The sequence below is a fragment of the Symphalangus syndactylus genome, chromosome 3 (genome assembly GCF_028878055.3).
Source record: "Symphalangus syndactylus isolate Jambi chromosome 3, NHGRI_mSymSyn1-v2.1_pri, whole genome shotgun sequence".
NCBI classification, from domain to species: Eukaryota; Metazoa; Chordata; class Mammalia; order Primates; family Hylobatidae; genus Symphalangus; species Symphalangus syndactylus.
Window position 1 is genome coordinate 44,553,126 of NC_072425.2, and position 15,162 is coordinate 44,568,287.

Consider the following 15,162-nt stretch of genomic DNA (forward strand, 5'->3'; position numbering starts at 1 on the left):
TTGAGCTTGCAGGTGTATGTCAAGATAAGTTAGGTGTGGTGTGGAACCATGTAGGCCCAGGGCAAAGTCCTGAGATTTTGCTAAATGAATGTTAAAGTTCATGCTGTAGGAGATCTTTCTAAAGGTGCCCTTGCTTATCTTTTTTTCTCTTGAGCCAGCAAGGCTTCTTGAACTCTACTGGGTCTATTTGGATGGGCTCTTTGCAGAGCTGAGAATGTTTCAATTTACAGCAGTTAATCTGCTGAACAAATATTTACTGTAGTGCATGGGTGTTGAGCATTCTCATAGTGGGCAACCCTGTAACATCTTAGCATAGGAAAAGTCAAAGTGATACAGGCAGGGTCTAGCTAAGTCTTGAATGCTCCAAATGGGTAATGCAAGGAGGAGACTCAAGCAGGGGTCTGGAGAGGTTTAAACATTAAAGCTTGAGGGCACTCTGGGCTGAGATGCTAGAATGCCTCACAAAACCAAACAGTTCTGACCCAGTATCGCTGGGAGGCAGGAATGAAATGGTGCTTGAGAAATATTAGGTTGGTGCAAAATTAATTGCAGTTTTGACCATTTTTAATAATACAGTTAATTTTGCACCAACCTAATTTATCCAAATGGAAGTTTACCCAATGTAATTAAATTCTACTTCAGATTCTGATGTGGCACTCTGGGGGTACTTGTGAACTACAAAGTAGGCAGAAGGACAGTTACCATAGATTTGCTTAAGCACTGAGTGCTTGGTGGACTTTGTGCCTGAGGTGCCCTTGGATGGACTCTTGGGGGCCTTGCTTACTGCAGTGGTTTGGGGGAGTTTTAGTTCCAGTTCCTTCCTCCAAACCTGGAGGAGCAATGCTGTACATTCTTGCCTCCATCTGTCCACATCTCCAGCTCCAAGCTGCTTCATATGCCGAAGGTGGGACAGGTGCTTCCTGAGCTGGTAGCTGGTTGGGTCAGAGGAGAGGAGAGGCTTTAAGATCACAGTACTGAGAAAACTAAATTTCCTTAAGGTTCCTAGAAGCTATAGGAGTAGTATTTGCTGAATTCCTGGTAGGTTCATTCAAACTCCCATTCCTAATTTTGGCAGCAGCATGTTGAACGTGGAATTCTTTTTCCATTATCAAACACCTCCTGAACTAGGATTCAATCATGATTCCTTGCCTTCAAGGAGCTCACAGACTAGTGGAACAGGCTGCTGTGTAAAGAGGTACGTGTGGCATGAGAGTACTGTGTAAGAGCAAGGAGCTGGTTGTGCAAACAGATGCAGGACTGACTGATGGTTTGGTAAGGTTTCACAAGGTTAATATTTGTGCTGGATTTTAAAAGATGAATAGGAGCTTACCAGGCAGAGAAGGGCATTCTACGTAGCAGAACTGGCATCAGCAGAGATACAGGCATTTGTGCCAGAAAGTCAGTAACACAATGTGGTGGAAGCACTGTGTATTTGGTGATGAAAGGGGGCTTTAGAGTGGTAAAGGTATGAGCTGCATCTTATAAGTCTGTAGGAGGTGGGTTTGGAGTGGGTGAGGGATAGGGATGATGGCTATATTTACATCTAGGGTTTATTTGATGCTTTCTATCCCACATGCACTCCCCAACTTACTGAGCACAAAAACTATTTTGAGGCCTCCAAAGGAAAACTGCAGCAGTGTTTATTATCTGTATCTGTCCATATTCCCAGTGACCTATAGGTAGCTGCAGAGAGCAACAGGCTTCATATCTGATTTTACAGTGATCCCATTTGGGCTGCACCAAATGGGAAGTAATCTTTTTCCTAAGTCTGCTAAAAGCTCCTTGCAGCGCTTGGTGCAGCCCCTCCCTCCTTCCCCAAAGGCTGATTTCAGTCAGCCTACACCACTCTTCCTTCTTTCCTGGAGGGTAACACCATGGCATCCCTCTACTAGAATATGTACCACATTTCCAAAAAGCCAAGTCTAGAGAAAAGTATGGCACTACCGCGCTATAATTCAGTTTCTCCTGTTTGAAATGCTGTCTTCCATACCTTCTGCTCTTGTGGGCACAGAACTTGTGGGGAAGCCCAGGTAGTGGCTGAAGCTGTTAATGGTGTCAGCCCTCAGTGGGCCCAGCAGACCTTTCCTGCTCAGCTTGTCCAGGATCCTGTTTCAGTCTTTAAAATAGTCATCTTACTTGGTTATTAAACTGACAATTTTAAGATCAAGTTTCATTTTCTCAGGACCCAAGGTTCATTTTGCCCACTCCTTCCCTGCCTGTTTTCCAGCTCCTTTTCTCCATCCTGCACCTGTCCCCTGTAGCCACAGCCTGCACTGAGCTCTTACGTGTCCAGCCCTGACTCCTGCCCCAGCCCTCACTGCTTAGGTTTGCTATCAGACACACTTTCAGGACAGCACTTCAGGCTCCTGTATTTACAATAGAAAATGTAGTTAAAATATAATAGAATCGATAAAAGTGTGTTTACTGTCACTAGACTTGGCTTTCTGCAATGTGCAACAATCCCAGAAGTCCTTTGGGCCTCAGAATTGCACAATGGCACATCCAGAGGGGGCCTGTGTAGTTGCCTACCCAGGTGGGCATGTTAGACCATAAGCCCACTGTTCTTGGGGGAATGACTGACGGCTCATTTGCTACTCTGGTCACTTACTGACAGGATCTGTCAGCTTCTGACTCTTCAAAGGAGTCAGACAGACAGTCGGAGGAGGAGACATTTCAGGTAGGGAGCAGCTGTGGGGTCTGGCGTGGTAAACCTTGCTGGCTTGTTTAAATCCTAGATTTCAGCCAAAATACTTAAAAAGTGCATCTGGATGGTAGCCAGTGCATGTCCCAGCATAACTGCCCAATGAGGGGGTGCAATGGCCATTTCCACCTGTGGCTTTAGAGGCCGACTGTCTTGGCTCAAAGCCAGCCCTGGCACTTGCTCTGTAATGTTGGTGAGTTGATGTCTCTGTGCTTCAGTTTTCTCATCTGTGGAACGGGGATAAGAACAATACCTACCTTGCAGGGTTATCGGTGACGATTACATGAATCAATCCAGGTAAAACTAGTTTGAACAGTGTCTGGCACAAGTTTCCAACAAACACTGACTACTAGTATGTTAACAATTGGTAGTAGTAACATCACCCTTCTCCTGGTTACCCTGATGTGTGTGACACCAACCAGGCAGCCTTCTCCAGCCTATTTTCAGGCAAAGTGCATGGGGCCCATCTCCACCTCCATTAGCTTGACCACAGCAAAAACTAACTTCACTCATGTAAGGGAAAGGCCCTTGGATCTGAGTCAGCCAGAGGTTCAAGTGCTGGATCTGCACCAAAAGGACAAGTCAATTTTTCCTCTCTTGTCTGAAAAATGGGGATACTGCTCCCTGTCATGATGGCTTCCTGGTGTGGTTGGGAGATCACATGGGGTCAGGCATGAGAGGACTTTGTTAATGGCCAAGAGCTGAAACAGACATGAGGGAGAACACTGCAAAGCCTGTGCAAGCACAAACCAGATCACCCGGCTCTGGGTTAGGCAGTCTCTGGTATGATACGAATGGAGGCCTCTCCCTGGACCTCCTGGGAATCCATCTTGTTTTCTCCCTGCCAATGTTAAGGAGAAAACGTCTTCCTTTTTCTCCTGACGGGAACCTCGATAGCTCATACATCTGTGCCCGCATTATTTCCTTGCCTTGACTCCCCATCCGTCTTCCTCTCCCCAGTGATGGTGGCGACATAACTTCCACCTATCTCTTTTCTTGAGACAGGGTCTCACTGTGTCGCCCAGGCTGGAGTTCTGTGGCTTGGTGATGGCTCACTGTGGCCTTGACCTCCTGGGCTCAAGCGATCCTCCTGCCTCAGCCTCACAAATAGCTAGGACTACAGGCACGTGCCACCATGCCTAGGTAATTTTTGTACTTTTTGTAGAGGCAGAGTTTGGCCATGTTTCCTGGGGTGGTCTCGTCTCATAACCCTGGGTTCAAGTGATCCTCCCACCTCGGCCTCCCCAAGTGCTGGGGTTACAGGTGTAAGCCACTGTGCCTGGCCAGTTCCCACCTATTGGTGATGGGTCCAGCTTCTCTCTGGACATTCATCACTGTAAGGCCTAATTTAGATATAGGCTCTAGTGAGGCTTTCAGGATGAAAGAGATTTATGAGATGTGAACATTTGTAGCAATAAGACCCCTCAAGTCCTCCCATAATCATTCCCTAGTGGCATTTGTCTCTACTATATTGGGAGACTGTTTCAGGCTTTTAGGACAGCCTTCACCCCCACTCCCAGTGCCTACTATGTATTTTGAGCTTGGCAGATGCTCAGACAGGTTTACATAGTACAGTTTAGTCACTCCATCTATTATATCCAGACCCTGGATATAATAGGTTTAGGTGTTTGGAGTATGACTAGTTCCTGGGTAGTAAAGACATAAGAATAAAAATAAAGTATCTCCTATGTGTAGTAATTTAGAATTAATGAAGCGTGCATTATCTCATTCCAGCAACCTGTCATATTAACAGGACATGTGCAACAATTATTAAATCCTGTTTTACAGATGAAGAAGCAGAGGGTCAGGGGGGCCATGTGATTTGCCCAAAGTCACATAACCTGTTAGAGCTTACCTGAACCTCACATTTCATGGTTACAAACCCAGGGCTTTTTCCTTTACCCCATGCTATCCTGAGCACTTTCCCATCTTTCTAGGCAAAAACATCTTCCAAATGGTTTACACAATGTAAATTACTAGGATCTGGGGTGAATTTCATGGGTAGGCTCTATAAAATTGGCCTTACCATGCCACCACATGGAACCCACTGGGAAAACATCAAAGAGCACAGATGTCATGTTGAGAATATCAGTAACAATCAAAGAACCACAGATGCGGCAGCACCCCATTTTCCTACCTTCGCCAGGCGCGCTGGATGACTGCTGCTGCTTTGTTCTTTTTGCGAAACAGCTCTTTCCTCCTTCGTTCTCTCTGAATTATCTGCAGTCGGAGCTCTACGGGGAGAAGGTCAATATTCACACTCTGCCCAGAGAGGGGACGAGGTGCTGGATCAGTCTCCTTAGATACCTGAAAGTCCTCGGACAGGGTGGATGGCTCCAGCCTCCCGGCTCCTGACCTCAACTCCTCTGTGCTCTGTGGCAAATCTGAACAGAGCCCTCCTGTGAGCTTGGCTTGTGTCACTTTGTTTCTTGGTGTACGATGGTGGGGAGGATTCTGCCCAGCAAGGACCGCCTCCCCCCGGGCACTGCCAGGGCGGCTAGAACCAGCTGGGGAGCACCTTCCTCCTTTGAGCTCTTGAGTGCGCCTTTTCTGGAGGGCACATTTGGCCTTGGGTTCTGTGTCATGCCGCCTGCTGGGCTTCCAGTGGCTATCGTGTGGTGGAAGGCTTGCAGCTGCCCGCCTGGAGTCCTCTCCTTTCTCATCAGGCTCAGCCACCCTGATACAGGAGGGCTGCTTCATGAAGCCTTTCCCCTTTGCACACCGATGATCGCCAGCTGTCTCACCTCTGGGCTTCTCAACAGAGGGAACTCCTGGATGCCTGTTTCCATCACTGTCTTCATTGGGTCTGAAGTGGACACAAGCAGATTGGCCTTTAGAATGTTCTCTGGCTGTTTCTTGGGGAAACAAAGAAAAAATATTGTCCAAAACTTGCAGAGTAGGATAATTTTCCTAATATGTGCACATAAAATATTCAGACTTAGCCTATGTCATCACCATAATAGTGGCAATTACAGACTAGGAAAAAAACTTTAACTTCTATTTCCAGCAATATGGTAGGTTAGATAACCTGAAGCCCTTCTCACCTTAACGAAAATATAGTGGATATCATTTGGAAAGCACTGTCATGCTTTTAAGAAAATAAAGGAACTCTGGAGCACAAAAACAAAGAGAAAATTGAAAATCAAAGCAATTAAGTATGTGAGCTGATCCAGTGACTGTCTAGGCAGGTAATGGTGGTGGAGTGGGCAACAGATGGTCTTATTAAATATCTGGCTGTGTTTTAACATCTACATAAGAACAGAAAATGAGGCCTTGCAAGAAGAAAGTTAACTGGAACCAAGACTCTACATGAAGCCAGCACTCTTGAAGGGACATACCTTTTGGAAATAATCCAGATTTTAAAATCTGCTCTCCAGTACTTGGAGATGACAAGGAAGTTTGTTTCAGCCCAGGTTCTGGATGGGGTAAGGAGTCTCCCATAAGAATTTAAAACCAAAGTCTTCTTCCTTACGTGGGTTTGGTATTCATTTACTCTCAATCCATAGGAGACATTACTATAAAAACTGGTCTTAGGATGGAGATATCCCAGGATGCCTCACAGAAGCAAACACAATATTGCTTTAGTGTGACATGCCCTCAACTCAGGCTGCACAAAGGGGTCCTCTGAAAATGACTTCACGATCCAAAATCACAAAATACATGAGGAAACAATGTACCATAAGCAACAGTTAACACAATAGCAAGATCAGATCTCTCAAAACATTAGCACACACACATTGATTAAACACACAAAAGAAGTTTAAAATACGAGAAAAGGATAGATTTGAAAAACAATTAAATACTACCTCTAAAATGAAAAATATGCCAGGCACAGTGGCTCATGCCTGTAATCCCAGCACTTTGGGAGGCCGAGGCGGGAATCATGAGGTCAGGAGTTTGAGACCAGCTTGACCACTATGGTGAAACCTTGTCTGTACTAAAAATACAAACATTAGCTGGGCATGGTGGTGCATGCCTGTAGTCCCAGCTACTTGGGAGGCTGAGGCAGAAGAATCGCTTGAACCCGGGAGGCAGAGGTTGCAGTGAGCTGAGACTGCTCCACTGCACTCCAGCCTGGGTGACAGTGAGACTACGTCTCAAAAAACAAAAATCTTAATAAAACAGGCACATAGATTATCCAGATAATGTGTTTTCAGAAACAGACTTTAAAATAACTGTTCTGGCTGGGTGCAGTGGCCCAGCACCTTGGGAGGCTGAGGCAAGAGGATTGCTTGAGCCAAGTCTGCAACAAGCCTGGACAACATAGTGAGACCCCATTTCTAAAAAAAAAAAAAAAAAAAAAAAAAAAAAAAAAAAAACTTATCCAGACATGGTAGTGCATGCCTGTAGTCCCAGCTACTCAGAAGGCTGAGGTGAAAGGTCGCTTGAGGCTGGGAGGTTGAGGGTGCAGTGAACTGTTTCTGCCACTGCACTCCAGCCTGAGCAACAGAGTGAGACTATGTCTCAATAATGTAAAATAAAATATTTTTAAGTGCAAAAGAGCTATCTAAACTATGCTACTCTTCATGTAAGAAAGAAAGAGATGGGCTGGGTGTGGTGGCTCACGCCTGTAATCCCAGCATTTTGGGAGGCAGAGGCGGGCAGATCACCTGAGGTCGGGAGTTCAAGACCAGCCTGACCAACATGGAGAAACCCTGTTTCTACTAAAAATACAAAAAAATTAGCTGGGCATGGTGGCGCATGCCTGTAATCCCAGCTACTCTGGAGGCTGAGGCAGGAGAATCACTTGAACCCAGGAGGCAGAGGTTGCAGCGAACTCTGTCTCAAAGAAAGAAAGAAAAGAGAAAAGAAAGAAAGGGATATAAGAAAACATACCTATATCTGTTCATTTGTGCAAAAGAAATATAGAAAACATAAAGCAAAAACTAAAGAAATTGGTTACCTGCAGGAGTTGAGTGGGAAAGAGGTGGAAAGAAAGGAGAAATGGGAGCTGGATAGTAGAGATGAAGAGGGAGTGACACTTCTCTGACTCCACCTTTTTGTATAGCTCTGACTCTTAGAGCTGTTACAATGTATCACACATATGCCCCCCACCAAAAAAAAAAACTAAAACTACAAGATACCACTACACACCTATTAGAATGGCAAAAATCCAAAATAGTGACCAAATGCTGGTGGGGATGTGGAGCAATAAGAACTTTCATTCATTGCTGGTAGGAATGCAAAATGGTACATCCACTTTGGAAAAGAGTTTGGCAGTTTCTCACAAAACTAAACATATTCTTACGTAAGATCCAGCAATCACACTCCTTTATATTTACTCAAATAAGTTGAAAACTTATGTCCATACAAGTTGCACACGGATGTTATAGTAGCTTTATTCATAACGGCCAAAACATGGAAGCAACCAAGATGTTTCTTCAGTAGGTGAATGGATAAACTGGGTAACATGCAGTTTCTGCCTTCTCTCAAGAGTACTGCTCTGAGAACAATATACATAAGGAAGATAGTCTAACCTACTGGAGAACAAAAGGCCATATAGAAGAGAATAGAGACAGCCAACAGCCACCACCAATTGCCAGATATATGAAGGCAGCCATCTTGGCCACATCTTGTGCAAATTCTATCAACCTCATGAGTGAGCCCAGGTGATCGAGAAGAGGAACTGCCCAGGTAGCCCATGGGACTGTGAGAAATAATAAACTTCTGTTGTTTTAAGCCACTTAGTTTTGGGAGTGGTTTATTATGCCACAAGAGATAACCAACACAGATATTTATATCTATAAAAGAGAGGTGCTGTCTTAAAATATAAAATCCAGAGTATTGACATTGGACTGGTTGGTGAGCAGAAGCTGGGAAGGCAATGAAGAGACTGCTGGTGAAGGCTCGAAGAGCAGAAAAGAAATGGCTGTTGGAATCTAGAGAGAAGTGAACCTTGTTATTCAGTGGCAGAATTAACTGGCAAAATTGTTACCTGCAGTAACATAGAAGATAGAAAATATACCTAATGGAGCTGTAGATACGGTTCAGGAGGTTTCCAGGTGGAATGTAGAACAAAATGTCAACTGCTTTTTAAGCTACATATGACAAAGTATGGGGAGAAAACAAATAAAATGAAGGAAAAACTGCTCCGTTTGTAAGCAAAATTTAGAGATAATGTAAAGATCCCAGGATGTGCTGGGTTAGAAAATAAAACTATTTTAACATTTTTATTCTTTCCAGCCAGCAAAAGAGTCTCATAGGCCTCAGCATAAAGATCAAATCAGGGCAGACACAATGACTAACACTTATAAAATCCCAGCCCTTTGGGAGGCCAAGGCAGGTGGATTGCTTGAGTCCAGGAGTTTGAGACCAGCCTGGGCAACATGATGAAATCTCATCTCTACAAAAAAGAAATGCAAAAAAATAGCCAGGCATGGTAGCGCACACCTATGGTCCCAGCTACCCGGCAGGCTGAGATGGGGGGATCACTTGAACCTGGGAGGCAGAGGTTGCAGTGAGCTGTGATTGCACCACTGCACTCCAGCCTGGGTGACAGGGTGAGACCCTGTCTCAAAAAAAAAAAAAAAAAGTATGGTTGTACAACCCTTTATTAAGACTCAAAAATATTTAAGGTGGTATATAATAGGCCCTCTTAGCTCGACAAAAAAATTTCTAAGAATCTCAAGGGCATTTTCCCACAGAAATTTAAGCCACTCAAATTAGAGCAAAGCTTGTTTGAAAAATAATGGATGTGGCTTTTGAAATATGAAATGAATCCAATCAGATTCACAGGAAACCCATGAAGTTTTTGAGATAATTGCATTATTGAGAGTACCACAAGCTTGAACTGGTGACATAGTTCAAATCAAAAAGAAGCCTTTGGGGCCCCAGTATCCTATAGTCAGGAGATAGGCTGAGAAAGCTACTCAGCTGCAAACATGGGCATTTCTTAGGAAAAGGAAGGACTTCTCAGAGAGCAGAGCCAAGAATTCAGGTAGCAGAGCCAAGAGATATGGAGAACAATGGAATAGGAAGCCACCAGGAGTACAATGAGACCCTAATCAAGGAATATTTACCTCAAGAGTAGGGGCCCTGGTAAAATGTGACCAGCTGGCTTTCAGAATTGCTATGGACTAATGGCTGCTATACGCCTCCTATTCCACCCCCTTTTGTCTACTGTGGTTATTCTGTTCCTGTCTCACCACTGTTTGTTGGGTGTGGGGGGTGTTGATAATGTATCTTTTTGGCTGATTGGTCTCTGAATCAGAAAGAGTCCCAGTTGGTGAACCTGAACCACATCTAGTTCATGTCTTAAAATCCTAGACTTCAAGTGTGATGAGATAATCAGGATGAGATTTTGGGGTACTGAGATAGGGATGTATTAGTCCGTTCCTACACTGCTATAAAGAACTACCTGAGACTGGGTAATTTATAAAGAAAAGAGGTTTAATCAACTCACAGTTCCACAGGCCTAACAGGAAGCATGACTGGGAGGCCTCAGGAAACCTACAATCATGGTGGAAGGCAAAGGGGAAGCAAGCACCTTCTTCACATGGTAGCAGGAGAGAGCGTGAGCGAAGGGGGAAGTGACACACATATTTAAACCATGAGATCTTGTAAGAACTCACTATCATGATCCAATCACCTCCCACCAAGTCCCTCCCTGAACACTGGGAATTTGGGTGGGGACACAGAGCCAATCCATATCAAAGGGTAAGAATATCTTGCATGTGGGAGGAATGTGAATAATCTGTGACCAAATAGGAACTATGACAGATTGTTTAATAGCCAAAAATTCCTCCCATCTTAGTATGCACAAAGGTGGAATCTATTTCTCGACATCATTTGGTCTGGGATGGTCTTGTAACTTGCTTTGATCAATATAATGTGTGCAAATTCTAGAGTCTATTTCTCAAGAGGTCTTGTGGCTTTTATCTTCGCTTTCTGAAAATGCTGTCCTGAGACCACAATGTAAGGAAGCCAGTCTAGTCTACTGAAGAATGAAAACCATATAAAACAGAGTCAAGGAATCCCATCTGATAGCCAGCATCAATTGCTACACATTCAAGTCAGTATATCTTAGACATGGAATTCAACTGACTCTCCACCTGAATGTAGACACATGAGTGAGACCAGATGAAGCCTGTAAACAAACTTCCCAACCAAAATAGAATCATAAAAATTAAATCGTCATTGTTCAAAGTCACTTCGTTTTTGTGTGGTTTGTTATACAGCAGTAGATAATGGAAGCAACCCTGCTCTTACAGATCTTGCAGTTTAGTGGAAAAAATGACAAGTAAACCGGTAATAACAGTAAAAAGTGATGATGTTTATAAGAGGGAAGTATAGGAGAAATATGGAAGCAATAGCAGGAAACTATAGCCTCCTTTAGTGGGGAGATATTGGTTGAACAGAAGAAGAAACATTATCCCTGATATCTAAAAAATAAGGTAGAGGGAGTGGCATCTGCAAAGGCCCCAAGCTAAGAAAGAACTCAAGGAAGTTCAACATGGCTGTCACATTACGGGAGCTTAATTAAAGCTGGTTGGATGAATAAATGAATGAATATGTAGCAAAGCATCATGAGTATATAATCCTTAAGGATTACACTGTAAAGTGGATTATACAATTATATTCCAGAAATGTTTATAGTCATTTTACGTATATATATTTTTTGAGACAGAGTCTCACTGTCGCCCAGGCTGGAGTGCAGTGACGTGATCTCGGCTCACTGCAACTTCCACCTCTCAGGTTCAAGCAATTCTTGTGATTCAGTCTCCTGAGTTGCATGCACCACCATGCCTGGCTAATTTTTGTATCTTTAGTAGAGATGGAGTTTCGCCAAGTTGGCTAAGCTGGTCTTGAACTCCTGGCCTCAAGTAATCCACCTGCCCCAGCCTCCCAAAGTGTTGGGATTACAGGTGTGAGTCACTGCACCCAGCCTGTAGTCATTTTATGTATACTTTTCTGTAGTTGTTCTTGGCGAGATTAATGAGTGGCTCAATAATAATAGTTACTGAAAACCTATGATGAGTTATGGGCTATAACAAGTACACTACATGAATTATTTCTATCCATAGCTACCTTGCGGTGTAGAAAGTATACCCTCACTTTATAGCTAAGGAAGTTAAGGTTCAAAGAAACAGATTGAACTGTCCAAGCCCTGAATTCAGTAATCATGAAGTTCCAGAGCCCCTTTCTGAGAAAGTCCATAAGGTCAGGGCTATTTTCATAATAATACGAAGACATTATTTGCCTTTTTCACTGTGTTGGCATTTGCACTTAGATTTTGGGAAAGCTCCTACCATTCTCTAACTTACAAGAGTAGCTCAATGTGTTTAAATTGCTTCGTGCAAACAATAGGGTTCGTGCTGCACACCTTTCCTTCTGGGAGTCTGGAATTTTGGCATATGCTAGGCAGAGGGTATCTATGTGACTGACTCCAGATAAAAATCCTGGAGTCCTAGGTTCATGTGAGCTTTCTTTGTCAACAAAAAGTTGTCTGACTGGTTGTTACAGTTTATTGTAGAAGGAATTAAACGTGTTGTGTGTGACTCCACTGGGAGAGAGCTGTTGGAAGCTCGTGCCTAATTTCCTCTGGACATTGCTCCATACACTTTTTCTCTTTGCTCATTTTGCTTTGTGTCCCTTTGTTATAATAAATCCTAACTGGGAGTACAACTATATGCTGAGTCCCCCTAGTAAATCCTCCAACCTCACCAAACCTGGTGGTTGTCTTGGGGATGGGGATCATAGGGATCCCTGACACACAAGTAAACTCTAAATAGGATAAACTGCAAAAACCTATGCCAAGACACATCATATTAAACTTCTGAAAGCTAATGATAAATTTTAAAATCTTGAAAACAGCCAGAGAGAAATGACATATTACCTAGGACTATTACTGAGAAACACCAATTTGAATGACAGTGGATTTCTCATCTGAAACCATGGAAGCCAAAAGGAAATGGCACAATATTTTTCAAGTGCTAAAAGAAAAGAACTGCCAGCCATGAATTCTATATCTGGCTTAATGATTCTTCAGGAGTCAAATAAAAACATTCTCAGACAAAGGAAAACCGAAAGAATTTGTTGCTAGCAGACATACCCGTAAAGATTGGCCACAGAAAGCTCTTCATACAGAAAGGAAATGATACAAGAATCTTAGAGCACCAGGAAGGAAGAAGAAACAACAGAAGAGCAGAAATATGGGCGCATAAAATGTTATTTCCTTTGTGAGTTTTATAAATTGTATTTCATGATTGAAACAAAATCTGTAACACCATCTGATACCTAAGCAATGATACTTAAAAGTGGACAAGATAAATGGAAGTAAGGTTTTCACACTTTTCTCTAAAAAAGAAAACAAAATACCATAAATCAATCAAGATAGAATTTTTAAAAATGCTGAAGTAACCTACAGGAAGGGAAAAAAAGAGAACTGAGAACCAGAGGAAACAAGTAGAACACAAATCATAAAGTGGCGGTCCTAAGTGCTAATATAACAATTATCTTAAGTGTAATTGGTCTAAATACACCAATCAAAAAAGCCCACAGTCCATGGGCCGGCAGGAGATGACAAAGGCAATACACCTACCATTTGGCCTTCTGGAGTGTGTTCCCTGCAAATCTGAGGAAACATGCTGCTCCTTCTGGAGGGCTCTGCCTAGAGACCCTCCTGGAGATCCTCTGCTGTCTCTTGGCTCAGGGCCTTGTGCCACGTTGCCAGCAGGAGGCTGCTTGCTGGGGACCCGGCTCTGCCTGCTGGGCACATCCTGGGCGCTGGGCAGACAGGGAAGGGCCTGGGGTCTGCAGGAATCTGGGCTCCGCCTTCCTTTTTGCTGTTCTGCCTCTTTTCGTTTGTTTTCTTCCTCTCGCTTTCTGGAAGCAAAGCCAAAGAGGAAGAGAAAAAATTTAGAGTATCACCTGCTCGAGTGTCTGTGTGAGATTTAAATTTTAAGAGGAGCTACTACATCACAGGAGATACTTGGAAATTTGCATTTTCCAAGAGCAGACTTTTCTCCGGATAAAATAAAAACCATCTCTTTTACACCAGGCCTTATAGCCCAAAGGATGATGGAGCTGAAAAGTTTATAGATCAGTCTTTGTGCTGTTGAGACACATGACAGATAACCAGGCAACTTTTCTGTGTGAAACATAACACACTCTCAACGGTGCATATGCCCCAAGCTTATGTGTGATCCCTGGAGCTACCTGTAACTCCACCCGTTTTTCCTCCTGTTTCAGAAAGCACACCAGAATGCTACTGAGAATGACAGTCAAAGGGATAACCTTGAATCTGCTTTATTCATTTAAAAAAGCCCATTGGCAAACCTTAATGATCATATAAAAAGTCACTTGCAAAGTACCTTGCCAGTGATTAAAACACACCTGTGAGTTGCAAATACTGCCGTTGACAGCTCTAGCTAATGAGTCAAATCCACTCATTTTACAGATAAGACCCAGAAGGTAGGGTGATTTTCAAAAAGTCACACATAAGTAGCTGGTGGCAAAGCTGGAACCCTTGGGTAGCAAGAGAACAGACAAGGGCTGGGGAGGAGGGGCCCGTCTAAAGATGAGTAGCAGGGCGAGGCAGGTGGGTCTGAGGTGGCTCAGAAAGGTAGCCCAGGCCCCTAACTCAGGACAAAGGGGCCGAGTTAGGGGCAGGATTTGTTTGACCATTGCTGTTAACTTGTAGGGATTCCCAAGGGAAAGACAGGAGGAAAAACACTTAATTTCTGAGTCTCTCTCTGCTGGGCACTGAAGATACAGAAATGATGACCACAGATTTCAGGTCCTCCCCTGAGGAATCTTCTACCCAGAAGGGGACAGCCAGCAAAACAAAGACCTAATTCATGATGGAAGAAATGTTATATTTTGTATTTATTTATCTTTTTAAAGACAGGGTCTTTTACGTAGGCTAGAGTGCACTGTGCAGTGGTACCTTCTTAGTTCACTGCAGCCTTGAACTCCCAGGCTCAAGCGACCCTCCCACCTCAGCCTCCCGAGTAGCATGCGCCACCACATCTGGATAATTTTTAAATTTTTTGTAGAGATGGGGGGCGGGTCTCACTTTGTTGCCCAAGCTGGTTTTGAACTCCTGGCCTCGAGCTATCCCCCCCAACCCCCCTTTGGCCTCCCAAAGGGTTGGGATTACAGGTGTGAGCCACTGCACCCAGCTGAAAAGGACTTTAGTTCTGTGCTTCTCACACTTTATTGGGCTGAATCACCTGGTGTCTTGGTAATTATGGATTCCAACTTAGGCTAGGGAGAACTCAAGATTCTGCATTTCTAGCAAGCACCCAGGTGATCCAGCTGTTGCTGGCCGTCTGGCCACACCTTGAGTAGCCAGGCTTAAGAGCACAGGAAAGTCTAATATGGACTGTTCACTATACCACTAGATGGAATGGAACATACAATATGAAATGTGATTCTCCACAATGACACAAACTTTTTGTAAGGCCCACCTTGCTCACACATGAGCATGCCTTCTTTATAGGCAACCTGACAAATTGCAG

The 15,162-nt window shown here is 43.8% G+C and overlaps 1 protein-coding gene across 11 annotated transcripts in view; it reads right to left on the bottom strand.

The window, feature by feature from the left end:
* Positions 1 to 15,162, bottom strand: part of INVS (inversin) — a 209,583-nt gene that overhangs the window by 3,629 nt on the left and 190,792 nt on the right. For 8 of the 11 annotated variants that reach the window (XM_063636163.1, XM_063636162.1, XM_063636161.1 and 5 more), the window contains 3 exons: positions 13,242 to 13,525; positions 4,839 to 5,556; positions 703 to 932 (listed from right to left, as the gene is read on the bottom strand). In XM_063636163.1, coding sequence (XP_063492233.1) covers positions 703 to 932; positions 4,839 to 5,556; positions 13,242 to 13,525 — 1,232 coding nt within the window. Of the gene's footprint in view, positions 1 to 702; positions 933 to 4,838; positions 5,557 to 13,241; positions 13,526 to 15,162 lie in introns of those variants that run through there. The other 3 variants (XM_063636166.1, XM_063636169.1, XM_063636168.1) reach the window with 3 other exon arrangements.